The sequence below is a fragment of the Xiphophorus couchianus genome, chromosome 1, assembly GCF_001444195.1.
Source record: "Xiphophorus couchianus chromosome 1, X_couchianus-1.0, whole genome shotgun sequence".
Lineage (NCBI taxonomy): Eukaryota > Metazoa > Chordata > Actinopteri > Cyprinodontiformes > Poeciliidae > Xiphophorus > Xiphophorus couchianus.
In genome coordinates, this window is record NC_040228.1 from 15562370 (window position 1) to 15582294 (window position 19925).

At 37.1% G+C, this 19925-nt stretch overlaps 2 protein-coding genes across 2 annotated transcripts; both read right to left on the reverse strand.

The window, feature by feature from the left end:
- Nucleotides 1–227: 227 nt before the first annotated feature.
- senp1 (SUMO specific peptidase 1) lies at nucleotides 228–11106 on the reverse strand. Its single transcript, XM_028015107.1, has 18 exons — nucleotides 10478–11106; nucleotides 10263–10321; nucleotides 9980–10161; nucleotides 8959–9034; nucleotides 8615–8807; nucleotides 8355–8499; nucleotides 8141–8259; nucleotides 5757–6037; nucleotides 5612–5675; nucleotides 5426–5464; nucleotides 5216–5300; nucleotides 4984–5124; nucleotides 4729–4863; nucleotides 3355–3558; nucleotides 3191–3270; nucleotides 2998–3082; nucleotides 1219–1314; nucleotides 228–1130 (listed from the first exon to the last, which is right to left on the reverse strand). Exons 1-18 carry the CDS (start codon nucleotides 10609–10611, stop codon nucleotides 1068–1070), a joined length of 2181 nt encoding a protein of 726 aa, XP_027870908.1. The 5' UTR covers nucleotides 10612–11106; the 3' UTR covers nucleotides 228–1067.
- Nucleotides 11107–12454: 1348 nt separating this feature from the next.
- On the reverse strand, nucleotides 12455–18680 carry LOC114145856 (protein lifeguard 2-like). Its single transcript, XM_028019503.1, has 12 exons — nucleotides 18469–18680; nucleotides 17554–17641; nucleotides 17296–17384; nucleotides 17095–17159; nucleotides 16955–17008; nucleotides 16802–16852; nucleotides 16669–16708; nucleotides 16514–16551; nucleotides 15649–15736; nucleotides 15053–15148; nucleotides 14230–14283; nucleotides 12455–14122 (listed from the first exon to the last, which is right to left on the reverse strand). The coding sequence occupies exons 1-12, from the start codon at nucleotides 18481–18483 to the stop codon at nucleotides 13973–13975; spliced, it is 828 nt and encodes a 275-aa protein (XP_027875304.1). The 5' UTR covers nucleotides 18484–18680; the 3' UTR covers nucleotides 12455–13972.
- Nucleotides 18681–19925: the final 1245 nt, after the last annotated feature.

Genomic DNA, 19925 nt, shown 5'->3' on the forward strand with positions numbered 1-19925 from the left:
CTCAGACCTAAACGCCACAGAAGATGAGAAACCTGACGCAACAATATAGATAAGCTACAGCTACAATGATATTTGACCCAAAAAACTAAAAGTTGGGTCTTCATTAGATGTACAAAATAAAATGTTAAAATAGACCATTTATGTGTTATAGTACTATATATGAACAGTATTTTACAAAAAACAACTTGGATAATTTATGTCTGAAACAGACTTCAGTTAAAACAGAATAAGAAATACATAAAAAATGTTTATTGTTACATAGCAGGCTGTATATGGATCTAGTATGTACAAAAATTCAAAACCCATTGTACGACTCAAAATTCCGCTGCCTAACAAGAAGACTCAAATACATAAAATAGATTTTAATTTACAATCTTATCAAGAATAAGGAAATGGCAAAGTTTTATTACCCTGCTGTTTTAGACTGTAAATGCTCCATTACACCTGGATCACTGAAAGTAAGACTATTATAAATCATACTCTGAGGCCATATTGACCTTTGTGCATTTTAATTCCATCCACTCTTAGTAATGTCCATACTGCACAAGCCTGCAGCTGTCAATCACGTGACAAAAAAGAAACAAGTGTCAGTATTTATTCTAAGTAACTAATCATAGATTAGTTTGCAGCCCTTTTGTAAAATATAATTTTAGCAAATTGTAGAATGGACATATTTTCATGGTGAGGTCAGATTATGTAACATTCTGAGGAAGGAAGAAAACCTCAGAGTATGATTCACTTAAGAGCACATCACTACAAACAATGCAAAAATAGTTCTGACCGGGCATTACAACCAAATACAAAGTGTCTTAGCTGCTATTATGATGCTCCACTGCTGCATCGAGAATCAAAAGAACAGAAGAAGAAGAGTGGGAGGCAGTGATTTGTGCTCCAGCAACATCCATCAGCCAACATTAGCTCAGGGGGCAGAGGGGCGGGGGTCTTGAGTGAAACAGCTGGTTTCTGGTCTGAGGAGCTGGTGTGCAAGTCTCAGTTGAACCTCATGAGGAATGGAGCTCAACCTTCTTCATGAGTAAACTTTAAGTGTCTAAACAGCACTCATGACATCACAACAACTTGTGGTTCATAATTTCCCAAACCATTCTCCTTCTGAAGTATGGCATGTGTTTCTGTTCAAGAGAAAAGGAAGAAATGCACATTGAGACCACTGTGACCAGGGTTTACTGAAGCACTCCTATCAATAATGTCTGTGATTACCTGTGTGAATGTGATTGGCTTGTCTTTGGTAATGTAATCTGCATATTTGCAAGTGAACATTCCACAGTCGCTGCCATTCATCTGCTGTGGGATCTCCTGTAAGCAAGGCAAAACATCCAAGGGGAACATTTGATTAACTCAAAAAAAAAAAGAAGGTTTACAAAGCATTTTTTAAAGAATTTTATTTCAACAGTACCAAAACTGCAGTGTTAAAATTAGTAAATATCAGAAAACTGTACGACGTCATCGCTCCTCTGTGGCTGGTGTTTGGGTGGCATTAGCAAAAAGGGCATCACTGTTTAATGATGTTTAATGTTACATAGACAAGTATTTGTAACATGCTGTGACATGAAAATTAACTTTTATAAGTTAATTTCAGGCCCTAACATTTAAAACCTAAAGCTGGAAAATATTTGACACATGAAAGCATAAAACTTTCCAACAAGATGAGCAGACAAAGAGCTGAACATTTACACATGTTCACACCCCGTCAGTGTTGCCACGCCAGCTGCTTCTCCTGTATTTTTCTAAGTGATCTCATTTTTGATCATTTGAAGGAAAATACACTTCATGTAGGGTTTGAATTACTAAATATAGCCCTGTTCTGTAAAATCATAAATACTGAGTGTTTTTTCCAAGATGGTTGCATAACTTAAAAAAGTCAGGAGTTTGACTCCAGTCAGTAGCCGCATTTCCATTGACCATATAATTTTCGAAAATAAATTCACTAAACAGAAAAAAAATAAAAACATTTTTTTAAAGAGTGTTTTGGTCATATCAACAGTGGTTTATTTCACAAAACTGCCATGGAAACATTTATTTTGCATCACACATGATCAACAACTGGATGTCGTCACTGACGCAAACCATGAAGAAGACGACAGGAAGTAGTTGGAGGATAATGACTCGGACTGTTTTTTGCTGACTCATCACATGAACACGCTTCACATGTGATTGTAATTGTTTTTCTTATTTAATGGAAAAAACGCAATTCTGAAATTGTGTTTTTTGTTGTTTTTTTTTACAACAGTGGAATACTGACAAAGTTTCTCACATATTTGTAGTGGAAACATCGTTATTGGCTGGCTCAGTCCGCACTACTATATCAAACAGACATAGCAGATGGATCATCTGATTACTCCCTAATGAGGTCATTTATAAAAGGGGTTTATAGCTTTCCAATGCTGAAGTGATCGAATGTATTAATAGATTGTAAATTAGTAGATGATAAATGGGGGTCTAGATGCCTTGTGAGTTTTATCAAACTCCAGCTGCAGAGGACAGGCAAGCAGGTGAAACTGATCCAAGGGCTGATTATAATCCATTAAACCCCCCAAAATAAAACCAGGAATAAAAAATCCTACCAGGTAATGTGTTTCGGCTGTTGAATGTTTGACCAATTAGCTGAGTGCAGATGTTGATTTGGAAACTTTATACGCAAACTTTTTACTTCCAACTAAATTTAACCCCATTGTAATTACATTTAATTGTGCTGATAATCCCTAAATACAAATAACATAATAAGTCTCTGTAATTAACTAAAAAGAGTAGTAAATATTATTAGTTGCCCTATAATTGGACTGAGTTTTTTTTTTTGTTGATTGTTAAAAAAACGTCCTACTGCCCTCTGCAGGCCACACTGCAGATATATTTAAATGGAAATTTATGAAGCAACAAACTTGTTTATCCAATGAAGATACAATGGAACGTGCAACATTTATAAATACTGCGTTTGTCAGACACTTCAATGCTTTTGGTGCTTTGACGTGTTAAACTTACACTGGGCTTCTTGCTGTGTAGAGTCCAGCCTGAGGTATCAAGTTCTTTGCCTTTTTTGTCTCTACTTTCCTGTTGCAGGTAGTCACTGTGAACGCACACACATATGACACATATATCTCAAGATCATCGAACAGGTCACTTTGAAATTTATGCATAAATTCCATTAATGAACCGAAACGTGACAGGAACGTACAACAATATTTGGCAAGCTTGATCATTGCTTCCTCCCATAGAATCAAAGTAGATAACAGATTTTTTGCGGAAATCCACCACCTAAAAGAAGAGAACAATGCATTTAGGTGAAAAACACTCTGAATAATGGATTTTATTATCAATATGGCCTTCGTTTAGTTTTACCGAGAGGCACCAGTGCATTCCCAGATGGACAGGAACCAACAAGATGTCTTTCGCAAAGATGTCCATCTTTTTGGTCCAGCGGCGGACAGCAGAGTAGCCACTGCTCCGCAGCTTCGGGTAGAAAAACGTGTTGAATGTATTGACCGACGGCCGGTTTGGTTCTTTGCTGCGCTCAACCAACAGGTTCATGTAAAAGTTGATAACCTGTGAAATAAAATGAGTTGGACATGAACTAGAATTGTAGAGTAGGTGCAGACAAAAATATGGAAAGTACATTAGTATATTGATGAAAGATCAGAAACATTCTGCCCTGCAAAAAAGTGTATCAATATCCTCTGGGGTGCAAATAGAGGTAGAGTATACAAAACTATATTTTTAAATTAGCTATAGCACACAGGGACAGTTAATACAGTCCCACTAATGGCAAAATATTCATAAGGTTGTTAGTTTAATCCTAGACATTGTGATAGTTTTATGAAAAATACAGAACAGAAGTTAGTGAAACATGGTTGTCAATGATGCCAAGGGATACTTTGTAGCTTTAATCTGTGCTAGAGTCAGTTTTAGAAAGTTTACTTTTACAAGAGTACGGTGTAACACTGACTGATTACTATTTAGACTCAGGGTATGCTATTAATGGCTAAATATGGTGTCAGGGATCGCATCCTTCAAATTTGCCTTCCAGCTTTGTTTTTGTTTTAATTTCAGTCAGGCCTGAAAGTTTAACAAATAGAAAAACTTTGGAACCGACACCTTTTGGTATGAGGGGCAGCTGGACAATGTCATGAGCTGCACGCTGCGGACGTTCAGGTTTACAGTTTTAATAAAAGTGGCAGAATTGGAGAAATCCAACATGGCAAAATGTAATATTTTTAATTACAACTGAAATGTATAATTGGCAGGTTTAAAACAGTCTGTGTTTAAAACACACACTAAGTGTTTTAAACCTGTTCAGATTTAAAATTAAAGCAAAACTCACCTCCAAATCAACTTTTTTTTACTGATAAACTATCTAAATGGGTTATTTAGAGTTCTAACTGTATATTTCAGTGCAAATTGTGACATTTTTGTGCAGTTCTTTTAGTTTTTCATTAATTGGCCTAAATCCGTCTCACTACTGGCCTCCTTTGGTCAAACTGAACTGATCTATTCACTCTCATTCCATGCTGTACTATTTGACATTATATGTACAATTCCTCATTGCACTTTCTAAGCCATTTGAAAGAAAGTTTGTTGCAGTTTATTTTTTGCAGCTACTGGTGTATTTAAGTGTGCTTGTACTGGTGCAGACTTATCAAATCTCTTACAACAGGGTCTGGTACAATGCTTTCACAAGGGCATTAGTTACAGTGTAAGGATTTTATGTTCCCCCACCTCATCATTTAGCCAGTTGAGGTTGCTGAGGGTTTGCAGGTCTTTTCGTGTGAGGCTGAGACCGAAACCTTCACTTAGTACTTCATGAGGATTTCCTCCCTTCATCAGCGCCCTGTGCACCTCAGCTTCCATTTCCTTAACGGGTATGCAGAAGCACAAAAACAGAAAAACACATAATTATATCAAAATTCAGGTTTAAAGTAACTCTTTGTTTGCCACTTTCATTTCCAATTATACAGCAAACAGAGAACAAACCTCTGTGAGTTCTGGAAACTCAGGTTTCTCCTCTACAGACTTTGGTTTCTCTATCACAAAAGTCAGAGGAATTTCCTTCTCCAAAGGAACGCGAACATGGACTTCAACATCTGGGCTCCGTTTTCCCTCGTCAGACAATCGCTGTTGACCAGGTATTAATGGACATTAATACAACAGGAGAAACATTAATTGGGGTACAAATAGAGTTGAGGCATAAGAGGCAACTACCAACCTGTAGCAGAAGCTGGGCAGCTAAAGCTTCCTGTTCTTCTATTTGTCTCCGTCTTTCTCTCGCTCGAGAGTCATACATGCTTGTGCTAGAAAAAAACAAGTGAAGAGATAAAATAAAATGAAAAAATAACCACCTTTTTGTTTGTGGCCAATCCAAATAAGGTTTTAATTATGAGGTTTTGCATCATCAAATGCTTTTAAAGGAACTTACAGTTCCTTGATCCACAGCTCAGCTTGGAATAATGGTATGCTGTAAAAACAAAGTTTTGTTTCTTATACATTCAATATCCAAGCTACTTTTAATAATTTAGAGCTACTACAACAAAGACAACAGTTAAAAATAACGATGTAAAAATTATTAATTCATAAAAACTATTTAGAAAGTTAAAGTACTAACCTTGAGCTTTCTTGCTTTTTGCATTTTTGCTCATTTACAATAATTACAGAGTCACCATCATGAGCTGCAAATAAAAAATGTACTTTACAATAAAAGAGGATAAAACCACACATTGAACCAGTATGTTATTTTATTTAAAGTTAACCTGATGACTCTGTCCCCTGAGAGGTGTTGTCTTGTAGAGTCGATGGGGAAGGAGCGGAGAAAAGAGCAGTGGTCTGACTGAAGCTGAGGTCTGTGTCTGCTGGCCAAATCTGACTCCCTGACTTCCTGGAGGCTCCCACAGGGCTGGGGAGGTTGCTGGAGCTCTGACTCGACATCCCTCGGGGGCTGGGTGGGCTACTGGGTCCTTCTGACGTCCCTTCAGCTGCTGATCCAGCTGGAGAAGACATTTGTAGCCGTGTGTGGCTGGTGAGGAAGCTGGTGCTGATGAGACAATGAGAGGATGGCAACAATAAACATTCCGTATCAGATGTCGAACTGGAGGCTGAGAGTCCACATCAGAGTAGAGATGCACCAATCTGATGTCAATAACTGTATTGGTCCCAAATCAGAAAAAGATTCTACATTAGGTATCATGGACAACGTGTCCATTCCATAGGGGCAGATCTATTCACTCTCATTCTATCCTTTGTGCTCCGAATGACATCATGCTTTATTATTTTACATCATATGTACAATTCCTCATTGCACTTTCTGAACCATTTGAAAGAAACTTTGTTGCAGTTTATTTTTTGCATTCAAACATGTTACTCTTGTATTTAAGTGTGCTGTAGTGGTGCAGACATATCAAATACATTTGTAATTCAGCACATTTACATCTATGGTTTAAAAAGGAAACATTTTAAGTTGATTAAGCACCGTTTTTCTGCACTGGATCGTATCGGCTGATAATAAACCTCAGATATCTGCATCGGTATTGAAAGTGAAAAATGGATCAATGCATGCCTACATTATTGCACTACATGCATCAGATGTGTCCTATTGCCAAACTATAAAACACACCACAACATATAAAAACTTGAACTAACGTGAAAAAAGGGTGAATATTTGCTATTCTGTTTGCATAAGAAAACTTTAAGCTCTTTTTAAGAAACCGTTTAAATTATAGACCTTACATTAACTAAAGTAAGCTTCATAATTGTTACTGGTGAGTGGTGTCACGTTTAGAAACAAATCCCTGTTTCATTGGCAAACTTCCACTAATATAAACGCTGATTATGAGAGAACAAGTAGAGGATACAGTACAATAAACATTTTATTTTCCATTCCCTAGACCAGAGGGATGGTTAAATAATAGTTAAAAGTAAAATCTTTTTTTTTTTTTTACCCCTCCAGGGGGTCTTTTTTGTGAGTCCCTTATATGATAGTAGGCTGACAGGAAACAGGGAAGGAGAGGGGGGAAGACATGCGGCAAATGTCGTCAGGTCCGGGAGTCGAACCCGCGACGGCCGCGTCGAGGACTCAAGGCCTCCAAATACGGGTCGCGCTAACCGCTACGCCACCACGGCACGGCCCTAAAAGTAAAACCTTTTGAAACTTTTTAAAAAAACCAAGGCATAAGCCCCTATCTGACACTTATTTCATTTTACACAAATGATTTACACGTTTTCTTTACGCCTCAATCGACTGAAAGTTTTAGACAAGGAATGAAGGGGTTATAGCTGACACAACAGTCATACTATCAACCTCTGGAAGAATTCATAAACTCTGAACTATAAGTCATATTACAGGATTGTGGAGCAACTGAGACAGAGCGATAATATAAAGAGCCTGCAGCTAGACAATACTTAGATCTTACTCCTATTAGAAAGTTATTCAATAGGTAGGTTATGTAAATTCAGAATATATACTTTACTGATTGAATCTAAAACAATAACTAACCACAGAGAGATATTGTGTCTCAGAGAAAATCCAAGCACTGCTGCTAAAAATAAAATGTAAAGTTTTTAAACAAGAGTATCCGCAAACACGGCAGCCTTTTTTTCCAGAAACCATTTTGGTTTCACTCTGTGTAACACACTATTCATTGTGTTACTTACACTCCAAATTTGGGCTAAGCTTGAGCAGCAGAGGAGCAGGGAGAGTGAGAAAACTGTGCTGAAACCATCCAATGATCTAACAGTTCTGGTTGACCCAACATAGGCTATTACTTTTACAAAAACAATGACTAATTTAACTTCCAAAATGAACAATTTTTTTCTTCTCAACTCTTTTGGGTAATCAATTGTCCCCTCTGGTTTCAGATGATTACTGACAAGATTGTAGATGCAGTTAAGTAAGGAATAAATTGTTGAATGTGTTGCAAACTCATTTACAAATACATAGAGAAAAAAAGGAAATGTATTTCAACTATGATCGCTGGGGCTTTATGTAGTATTACTATTTTGCCAGATGCTGTTTGAACACTACAATAAATGACTTATAAAAATGTAAAGCTCTTACTTCCCTTTAACGTTCCATCTAGAATGTGTTCTCAGATTTCAATATACGACTGTGTAAAAGTACTCTCTCTGTTTGCATACTTACAAATCTCTATGGGATCTCACAAAGGTGTGTGCACTGCCGTTATGAAGGACAGTTGACTGGCCACCAGAAACCATAGTGAGAAGCTGTCTGTAGATCTCCTTCTCCTCCTCACGGATGGACTAATAAAAGAGGAGGAAAAGAATGACATTAAAAACAAAAAGAATTAAATGAATCAGATGTATAAGCACAATGGCTTCCTCCCCTCATGTCCTACCTCCTGAGCTGTGCAGTGGGACCCAGCTTTGTTTAATCGGCTTGATGAAGTGCTGTGAGTTGGGCTTTGCACCACTTTGATAGGAAAGGTTTTCTCATACATGTTGTTGCAGGAACTGTTTGCCGTGCCCACTCCACTTGACAAACTACAGACATGGTTTGGGTCATTAAAAAAAAAAAACATGGGGAAAAAAACGTACACAAACAATACCATCTAACATGGAGGACATTTCCAAAAGATAACTAAGAAGCAAGACATACCTTGAAGCTCCATGCGGCCGGAGGTTTAAAGGCCTGCCTAGCCTTGGGGAGGGGTGCAGCTTGGTGTGAATGGCGGGTCGCACACAGACCGAATGCCCATTTGTTTTTGGCACCTCACGATGTGCAGGACTCATACAAACTTGTCGCCTACAAACCTTTGATCCCATAATCATTCTGTCATTACGCAGCCAGTCTGAAATTGTGGAACAGAGAAAAACATGTTTTTTTTAACCTGCAGGAGCTAGGCTGTGAATGCATTAAGGTAAGATATTAGGGAAGAAAAATATTAAACACTTTTAGAAGTTTGTTGCAAAAAATATTCTTGCTTTAAGAGACAGGTTTACCTGTTTTGGGTGTTTTCCACTCCAATATTGTTGAAGGAGCAGCAAATGTTTCATCCAAAGAGTTCCTGTGAACAATCTTTGACAAAACATAGAGATAAATGTTTTTGTCACTTTTATTATTGTTTCCGATTTACTGGTAATCTGTTCATTTGAGTGACTGGCAACTTAAGGCAGATGTAGAACCCAAATTTCCCGAGCTTTCTTCAAAATTAAGGCAAAGTAGCAAAGTGAATTTTAGCAACAAAAAATAAAAAAGTAAAGTGTCGACATATGCGCCACATCCAGGTAAATACTGGATGGTAATAAGCACCAGATGGATGGTATAACTTTGACAAAAAATACTATCAACATTTTTTTTTTTTACCAATTTGATGCATAGATTTAAATAAAACAAAAAAGTGGCTTTTGAAAGTGTTACAACTTCAAAACTCCTAAAATTTTCCATCATACATTTCGTACAGTTTAATATGCTTCTAATGATATAACATAAATGTGCAGGCGGAAACAGTTTCTCTGGCTGTATAGAGCATCAAATTTAGTGGCATGCGCTTTTCAAAACTTCAAGTTTCAACGTATGACCGGCATATTTGTCAAGGAGTGACTGCAGGTCAGCTTGACTAATTATATTGGCATGTATAATGTTCTGCTCAATAACCATGTTTATTTGAAAAATAGTACTAAATTTACCAGGTGTTTTTTCAAGTTTTGCTTGGGTTTTTAACCCCATCTACATTTATTCAGAATTATCATGCCATGGGAACGTCATGCTGACCCAGGTGTAAAAAAGACGTCCTTTTCTAAGGAAAAGGACGTCTTTGAAGAAACAAGGAGGGTACTAAACTATTTTGGTCCAAACTAAAGTCACTCCAGCGTCATAGTATAAGCGCTTTAAACCCATGGGACAGCTTGTCAAAAAGATCCTCTTTGAAACCTGAACTTTATAAAGTCTTGGAAATTATCCATGCCCAATTCTGACACTTCTTGTGAAAGATGATTTGACGGTAATATTTCTAAAGCTTACCGGTCTCCTTGGGTAGACTGCAGCTGATGTTGAGGGCTGGGGCTCTCCGGAAGGGGAATCAGAAGAGGCAGGCAGAATATTTCTCAAAGTGGGGTTTACATTTTTCTTCATCCATGTAGCTACATTGCTACTATGATTTTTAACGCCTTCAGCAGCACTCCTGACTGAATCAATCAAATCTCCTAGAAAAACATTACAACATTTTTAATTCATTAGCAATTATGGCGATACCAACGAGGTTTTAAACCCTGACAATGATGTAATTGAGCGAATATGCACATACCCATTCGTGTTTTCTTGGCTATCAAGTGTTCTTGATCGATACTGTGGCCGTCTTCCAAACTTCAAAAGAGAGATGAAGACATTTTATTAGTGCGTTAAAATGAAAAAACCTCAGAGATTTCAGATATAAACACAAGTTTCAAAAAGTGGTGTTCCGTTAATATATATATATGCAATTTAACTTAAACAAATAAATGAAGTTTTTACAGCTCGTACCAATCAATTGGTCTTTTTCTTCTGACTGGAGCATCTGTCGGAGCCGGGTGTTCAGGTGAATTTTCCACAGCCGGTTCTCCGTCGCGAAGATTGGCAAAGCTCGTTTCTATCCATTCGTAGATTTTATTCAGCATGACTTTAAAGTTTCATAAATGACAGCAAGAGTTTAAAGAAGAAGAAAAAAAACAAAACAAAAAAAAACGTTGTGGTTGCTATCAGTCTGAATTATAGTTGAGCCGAATGAGGCTTCACGTGCCTCATTCAACTGAGGTAGGAAAGCTAAGGCGGTTTTAAAGGGCAACACTCCCCCTAAACATGCTTTTTACTTTTCCAAGGAAACAACTAACCGTTAGCCTCTTAGCTCGGATTTAGCCGTGTCTAGCTAGCGTCGTTAGCCACACTGCTAATTTATTGAGCCCTGTTTAAATTCCCAGAGGAGCGGCATAGGTCGCTGCTCTCGCGTTCGGAAAACTTGCTCTCATTTTTAGTTGCAGATTAACGTATTTACAGATCATTAATATGCCTATAAAACGTAAATAAACCAGTTGAAGTACAACATCTCCCGCTTCTTCCTCATTCAAAACCACATCATGGCTGAAGCTGACGTAGCTCTGTCGCCGAATCTGATTGGATGACTGGAGGTTGTAAAATTGAGTGTTGTGTAAATGTATTGGTTTAGTGCACACTTAAGAAAAGCGCTTTATAGACGTCACACCCGCTGGCGTGGAGTATAAAGACATGGTTCTCAAACTATGGTGCAAGTACCTCTGTTGGTACGTGAGTTTATCTTGTGGTATTTATTTGAAATTTTGGGATTCATTATTTTATTCAGTTTAATTATGATGAATCTTTGAAAGTGATCCAGAGGAGGTGCTTTCTGGCTATACATGCTGTAAAACAGCTCTGACGTTGAAACTTGTTTCTTTAATTACACATCATAGCTGTGTTCCAATTTCTAGCTGTGGAAATTGTGAATTTATATGCACCGTCAGGCTAATTAGTATTAGCAATGTCAGCTACTTATAATGGACTTGTATGTATTTTATGCTTTCAGGGTAGTTAAAAAGATGCTTAATGAAGGAGGGATGTTTTATGGTAGCTATTACATATTCAGGTTGATGTGCAGCTTTTTGTATGTAGGCCTAATAGTTTCTTTTCTGTCTTATCTAACAAAAAAATTCTCCTTACATAACATTGTGGACAATTGTAAATTGGACTTTTCATGACTTTCTTCGAACAGTGGTTTTGTTACATTCTCTCTTCTATGGAGGCCTGATTCGTAGAGCGCACAACTCAGTTGTCTTGTCAACAGACTTTTCCATCTGAGCTGTGAATCTCTGCAGCTCCTCCAAAGTTACTGTGGACCTCTTTAGATGCTTTTCTGATCAGTGCCCTGTTGGCCCGCCTGTCAATTTAGGTTAGATGTCCATACCTTGGTAGGCTTGCAGCTGTGGCATTCTCTTTCCATTTTTGGATCACAGTGGCGCAGTTGGTAGCACTGTTGTCTTGCAGCAAGAAGGTCCCATGCGTGGGTTCTCTCCGGGTACTCCGGTTTCCTCCCACAGTCCAAAAACATGACTGTTAGGTTAATTGGTCTCTCTAAATTCTCCCTAGGTGTGAGTGTGTGTGTGTGCATGGTTGTTTGTCCTGTCTGTCTCTGTGTTGCCCTGCGACTTGTCCAGGGTGTACGTTAACTGGAGATAGGCACCAGCACCCCTCCTGAGCCTACTAGGGACAAGGGTGTTAGCAAATGGATGGATGGATGGTTAGGAACTCTGTGATATTCAAAGCTTCAAATATTGCTTTACAACATAACCCTGCTTTAAACTTCTCCGCTACTATCTCTTGTCTGTTATGTTTTCTGGTCTTTATGATATTGTTTATTCAATGGTGTTCTCTCACAAACCCCTGAGATGTTCACAAAACCCTATTTACACTGAGATTAAACTACAAATGGAAATGAAAGCAAATGGAAGATAACTGTCAAGATTGAATTTTATTTAGAGCTATCAGAGCAAAGCTAATTAACACATGAACATATAATTTTTTATTTGAAAAAAAGAAGAAAAAAAAAATATATATATAATTTTTATTGTATTTCACCAGTTTGTACGACTGTGTTCAACTTTCCAACTAAATCCCTCCCAATTATTTCCAATACCACGTGGTGAAGATACTAAACAATAAATTTAAGATATTTTGGTCTGATCTGATGTTTCTATAAAAAAACTGCCAATATAAACTTTCAGATCTTTAACAAGAACTGTAACATGTATATAATTATAGTATAGTAACACTATAATTATACACACTCTTGAATAAATAGGACAGTAACACCAATTCCAGGATAAAATGCAGAGTCCAACAACATATTTCACCAGTATGATAAAAGTAAAAGTAAAAAAGAACATTTTAAAACTCCTATAAATGCATTTGAAGCATCAGACTCCTAACTTTAATGCCATCTAAAATAGTAAAATAAAGTGGAGGAATGCTTGCGGAGGAAGCATTCAGGTTCCTCCACAAATGCAGTCCTTATTAAAGGTGCATAAAGTCTCTCCATGTTTGGCACTGTAAAGTTGATATTTACTGACAGATATACGGTCAAGTTGATTGAAAGTTCTCACATCAGTAACTCTAAAACCTATAAGGCTCAATCTGAATATCTTTCTGAAAGATATCAATCAAGAATTCTCCACTGAAACATGTTGATTCAACCACACAGTAGACAAGTCACATACAGGGATTGCATAAAAGGGAACACATTGAATAATAGTTTTGTAGTCACACAAACCAAAATCATCATGACTTTGGGTAAAATTATTAATGTGCATTGACAAATTTAAATAAGTATTAATACCACAATAATTTGCACTGAATGTGAAAACTGTTTTCAGATTGTCATTTAAAGCCCCGATGAAAATGTATCACTTACTGTCAAGTTGTTAAATACAGCAGAACACTTTCAAGTATAGAGTTGATATGACTAGATGCATATATATTTTTGAAATGTGTTTTAAAGTTACATTTCTCCTACCGGTCTAAAAGAAGATCCACAGCAACACTCAAAAGATAGAATGAACGTTATTTGCATAAGTTTGAGCTAAGAGTCATGCATTATGTTTTGTTGTTTCCATTAATCCTAAATGAGCAATGACATTTGTTCTTTGCAGATGATTTATGACACATACTAATACAGCTACCATGGACACACCCAGTATGTTTCATTAACATCGAATGTAGAGACATCACAAATCACTGTTTCTGGCTCATAAAGCTAGTAAGTTAACCTGCAGGTTGGGTTCACAAGCATGCTGGAAATCGGATTGGAGGGTATCAGACAACTTTGGGAGGAAATATTTATGAAAATGTATCTATGTGGAGCTATACAGAAGATTAACTGAAAAAAAAGTTTTCTGAAAACACAGTCACCATGGTTGCCAACATCTTAAATTTTTTTATGGTGGTGCGGCCCTGCAGGTTTGAAGGCCAAGCTTATTCTCGCTTTGTTCCAAAGATTTGGAGGAAGAAGGAGAAGATATACACGATGTCCAGGTAAATGTTGAGGGTGGCAAACACATATTCTTCTGGACTCATGGTGTATCTCTTGTTCCCCATAAGCAGCTGTGTGTCGAATGCCAAGAACTACAACAGACAAAGTAAGAGCAGTTAACCCATCACTTAATCAGTTGTCTTTTGCATGTTGCACCTTCTACATCATCATTAATGCTCAACTGTAAACATACTCTTACCATTGTAAATAGAATGGCTCCCAGGGTAGCATAAATGGCATCCAACCAGGGTACCTGCAAGATAAAGATGTATTTTCCATAATATTGTTGCAAGAATTAATCAGGTAGCATACTGACAACACTATTGTTCAATGAGCTGATTGAAGCAATCTGGACCCTCGGAAATCTGACCTTTCACAGACATTGCATAATCTGACCTAAACACTCGAAGAAGTCCTTTATTATGACATCAGATTGAATTGAAATACCATACAAATACCATTCCTGAGATAGAAGGCATTACTAAAAAATGGTTTATTTAGATGTCAAAATATGTCAACGTATTGTTTGAAGTGAATTATTTCATTCTGCTAGTTTAGAACTTAGCATTAAGCATTTGACACGTGCAGTCTTCATTCTGCAACAAGTGTATTAGTTTTCCCTGTTTCTTCTGTTAACCATTTTTTTTTAGAATATTCCAGAAAGACTATGTCACCACCATATGGCCCAGTGGTATCATTTTCAGACAAGAAGGATCAAGTAGAGTTCTTTGCCCTGTCAATGGAAAAACACCCCTTACGGGAAACTTTGAGCCTTGAAATGTGATGCCAAGGTGTCCCGACAAAGTATCAGTTTAAAGCCACGTGGTCTCACAGATAATAAGACCACATGTGATGCAAAGTCTTTAAACAATTAAATATGTAAAACCCAGAGTTATTTACACCTTTTTACTTTTTTGTGTGCTCTTTTGCTATTGATTATTTTGGTGTTGCTTTACAATTAAGAATCATGTAGAATCTGGAAGTGGATTCTTTGACTGACTGATCTTACTGACTGTACTTACATATTGAAAAGGCAGGACAATCGCCAGCACCAGTCCAGAGATGAACATCACCATACAGAAGATGAACAGTATACCTTGGCAAGAGGTCACATCAAGCTAGAGATGGAGATAAAAAGAGAGAGAGAGAGAGGGAGCAGATACTTAAAATCAATTAACTGGACATATTAAAAAAGATGCATCTAAATATGGTGCTTGAATGTCAAGGTGTGTAAGTTAGGATTAGATAAGATAGTTTATTTGTCTTCCATGAGAGAAATGTGTCTTAGAAAAGGGGTCAAGGCTGCAACAAAGACAAAACAATATTTCAGACAAAGTCAATCACAATAAATACAGAAAACTAGCAGAAATCAACTTTTTTTTTTTTTACAAAAATGCACACTGGTAACGCAATATTAATGAGCAAAAGAAAACACAGACTTCAGATGTGTAGTACAGCCACAAAACAATGTCTCTTGACATACAATTCATAATAATTTTCATAGCCTCTTGTTATCTTGTTAAGGCCCTGATAGTTGTCCATTAATCAGGCTGATCGAGAGTGGTACAAACGAATGTTTAAGTGTGTAGCAAACAGAGAGAGAGACCATTTGCCTCACCTTGGTTTGGAAGCTGAAGACTGTAACAACAAGACAGACTGCAGCTGTGATGCCCAGGCACATCACTACTGACTTGGTGTTATAGAAGCTATAAAAAGAAAAAAAACATGCAGACTTTAATTTAATTTATGTTATTTTACTGACCACATCAACATTCAGAACCCCCCCCCCCCAAACACATTAATCTAAAGTGAATGATGTGATCTGTGCATGGACTGTTCCTGATACCTCAGCAGATGATGGTACTATGTAAAATCCTACTTAAGGCAAGACATTACTTTTTGTTACAGTGGATCCTTGGCTTTTTGAGTCTTAAGGGAAACTTGGATGCCTTTTATTAAATTTGACAGGCCTCTTTTGGATAATCTATGTCAATGATATACTTTGCAAGGCACGGCCACATTTTATTTTTAAATATAACCAGCGGTAAGCTGTACTCATGCTGATCTGTTCTGCTTCTTTTTGCTGTTACTTTTGTGTGATAAGTAAATGTTTAATAAAGTACTATTAAAAAAAACGAATAATGTAGACAAAAACAGTTTTCCATATTTTAGAAAAAATATGTGCATCAGAGAGGAATACAAATGGTTTGCATTTGTATTCAAATTCACACAACACTTTTCAAAAGTTTATGTGTAAAAAAAGAAAACCGTGTTCTAAACTTTAATCTACTACTTTGTGATAGTCTACCCTAAAAAATCCTTATATAAACCATTGAAATTTGTGGATATGACATGAAAAATGTCAAGAAGTTCAAAGAGTATGAGTTAAGAATATAAATATAAAATTTACAATATACAAAATGGCAGTTTTATAAAACTCTGCCATTGTTGAAAGGGAGCAGAAAGAGAATATAAATCAATACCTGGACAACATTCCAGTCAGGTAAGAAAGGGATAAAGTCTGTAAAGAAATACATATTTTAAATAATGTCTTCCATCCTGGAATATGTTAAAAACTATGTTTACAGATTTAGAAAAAAATGTACTAAATGTATAAATATAGCTATTTTTGGCTTACAAAAATGGCAAGCAGAATCAGATTCCATGGAAACTGTCTCCTGCAAGATAAAAATCAAATCATTTAGATTTTAGTCTTCATTGATTTCCCATTTATTCTGTAATCAAGTCAGTTTTGAGAAATATTGATTTACCTGGGTGCAGAGCAGCATGACAGAGTCAAGTAGGTGACAAAGAACACCACGCTGCCATACGGGGAAAAATACTGTTAGGCATGATTGGCAAAAAAAAACAAAAAATAAATAAAATTTTTTAAATATTGTATGCTCTTTGAAGTTGTAACTTACTATGAGGCCCAGTACCACCCAGGGTTGGTTTGAATGTAGTCTTTCACTGGATCACTAATAGAGAAATTAAACTGCAAATAAATACCCAGAAAAAACAAGCTGTAATAGTAATTAGTTTACCAAAAATTAGGAAGACTTACCAGAAGGTAAAAAGAGCCACAATTGCAACGGTGACCAAAAGTTGAATCATCAAGATAGAGTACACCTAACAGAAAGAAATTCAGAATAGATCATAATAGTGTTTATGTACGGATGTGTTCTAGTCAGGGAGTCAAATTTTAACACTGCTCTGTTATGATAATATTCCTGCTGAATGAGCAAGACATGAAGCTTTGTGATACCTTGCGAATGAAGACTCTTCTGATGTTGACATCATCCCAGGTGAACTCTGTGAGCATCTCCACATCATTGTAGCAAGGGGCACTGACACCTAATGGTCACATTCGTTTAGGTCATGTCAACGGCTCCAATCCTTCACACATTTATACACGCTCATTGTTACAATGCCTTTTCAGTTCAGTAAGTACCACAGCTAGGTTTGAAATATGAGAATATGTTGGTTTTATAAGTGGACCCAGAAAAAATATGTGTAATCCTACCTGCAATAGCTTCCTCATATGTGGGGGGAGGTGGTGCCACAAAGGCCTCTCCACTTGTGGAATCATTCCCCTTGTTAGCAAGTGACAGCTGAATGAATAAAATATAAACTTTTTTTACTATCAACCTTCTTAAAGGTAACAAGTTTACATTTCTCCTAGAAGTAAAATCTCCCATTTTCACACAAAGTTGGAGTAAATAGGCTACAGGATGAATACAAGAGCACAGCACACACATAAGATCCCTAAATGTGAAAGATGTTGACAATTAATCTGTCCTGTCACAGAATATCAGGTACATTTAGTTGGTCTGCATTAAGTCCAAATTAAATATACTGAAGTTAGAAGTTGCTATGAAAAAATGTTCAATGGGTTTGAAAAGCACAATATTTAATATCTGAAATTTGTTAGTTACCTCTTACAAATTTGTGTTAAGCTAACACAAATGTTGTATTAGCTTAAACTTTAAGCTAACGCGACATTTTATTACTCCATGCAACTATTTTCAGCCTAACAGGTTTAAATAATGTAGTGAAAGACTGTGGTTTGCTCAAATTAAGAGTAAAATTTGAGCGTGCATAATTTTCTAAATAATTGAAAATAGTGTCTGATATGAGGGCAGTAAAGGATAACACAAACTTCCTGAGCTCTGGAAAGAAGTGGAGGGCTCATGGTGATGTAACGCGTTAAACAACCAATGACGCATTTCATTCAGAACCATAAACAGGCTTTAGTAAAGAACGGCATTCATTCGGTGTTACTATATCAAATCACTTTAGCAGCAGGATTATTATATATCCACAGATTGGTTGATGTGATCAGGAAACGATCACCCCAAGGGAATATATATATATTCCTTAAAAAGACAGGAAGAATGGTAAACATAGACAACAGAAGACAAGGCCAGCTCATTCATACCTTGCCCTGTGTCATGATGCCTATCTTTACTCCGTCAGCAGCTTCTATTGGTTTCCTTGCCAACCAGTCAGTCAGTGGGGATCTGGTGTCTTCTTCCTTGTTAATGCGCCTCTCAAAGCCAAAACAGTGAACGAACAGCTGGGAGATCGCGCCTTGGACTTGTTATGCGCCCTGCTGTCTGATGAGACTGAAAACCGGGCTCTGACGACGCACTGATGTAACTCAAAACATCGCACTTTCCACTTGTGCGGATGCCCCTCCCACACCCACGGGGGGATGTTCTAGCAGCATCCAGAGAAAGCTGCTCCATAGAAGAGAACTGGGACTGTACCACAGCCCGTCGGAAAGCGGGGAGGAGCGGCAACATGAGACCTGCGTGATGCGTTTTGAGGTCCGCAAGTCCAGAGAAATCTGGCAATACGGTCTGCAGCAGAGGTGGTGGAGTGGGGAGTTGTTGCAGAGCCCAATTTTTATTTTTTTTGAGGGGCCGGGGGTAAAGCTCTACGTCAGAGTTGGCAAATACTGTATATTTTCAGTTAAATTAAGTCGGCCTACTGTACATAAATGAGTCAAAATAAACACTTTTATTCTAAATATAATTAAAATCAAATGTAAAATTACACGATTTATTAGCAGTATTTAGACCTCAGTATTTATCAGTAGCCTATTTATGTTTTATGTGATAGACCAGCACAAAGTAGGTCATTTTAAAGGTGAAAAAAGGTATATTCATCCCTCTCTGATACCTTAAAACAAAGTTTATTGCTGTGCGTTGTCTTCAGAAGTCACATAATTAATAAGCAGACTCCATTGAGTCCCAGAGTATGGCAGCCTTTTCAGACCTAAGGTAAGCTATTTAGCCCAAAATATAAAATGTCTTGCACAAAATCAAAAAAAAAAGAAGAAAAAAAACCTCATTGTGTATTACTCTGAATACACCATTCATACAGTAACGTGGCAGCATCATGCCATGGGATGCTTTTCTTCAGTACATGTATGGAAGATGCAAAGCACCAGATACAGGTAGATCATGAAAGGAAAACTTGAGAGAATGGTCCGAGTTCCAGATGTTGATTCAACTGAGAATTTGTGGTAAAACTTCAAAAGTAATGATTTTCACAAATGATTTATATCCGATATGAATGCATCTGGGTTATTTTGTAAAGAATGGGCACAAATGTCATTTTCTAGATGTGCTGAAAACGCTCACCTCAAGAAAAGGACCAGCAGCTGTAATTGCATCAAAAGGTGATTATAGAAGCAACTATTTGATACTTTTGTTGGTCTATCACATACAATACTTTGTTTGTAGAGGGAATGTGAGAAAGGTCAGTGGTTATTTGCAAATTGCAAGACCTTAGAATAAATCAAATACAAGTTACTCAACAATAAAACAAGTTTCTTACATTCCACATATGACCTTTCATTTTCAATTATAAAGAACAGAAACATGGACA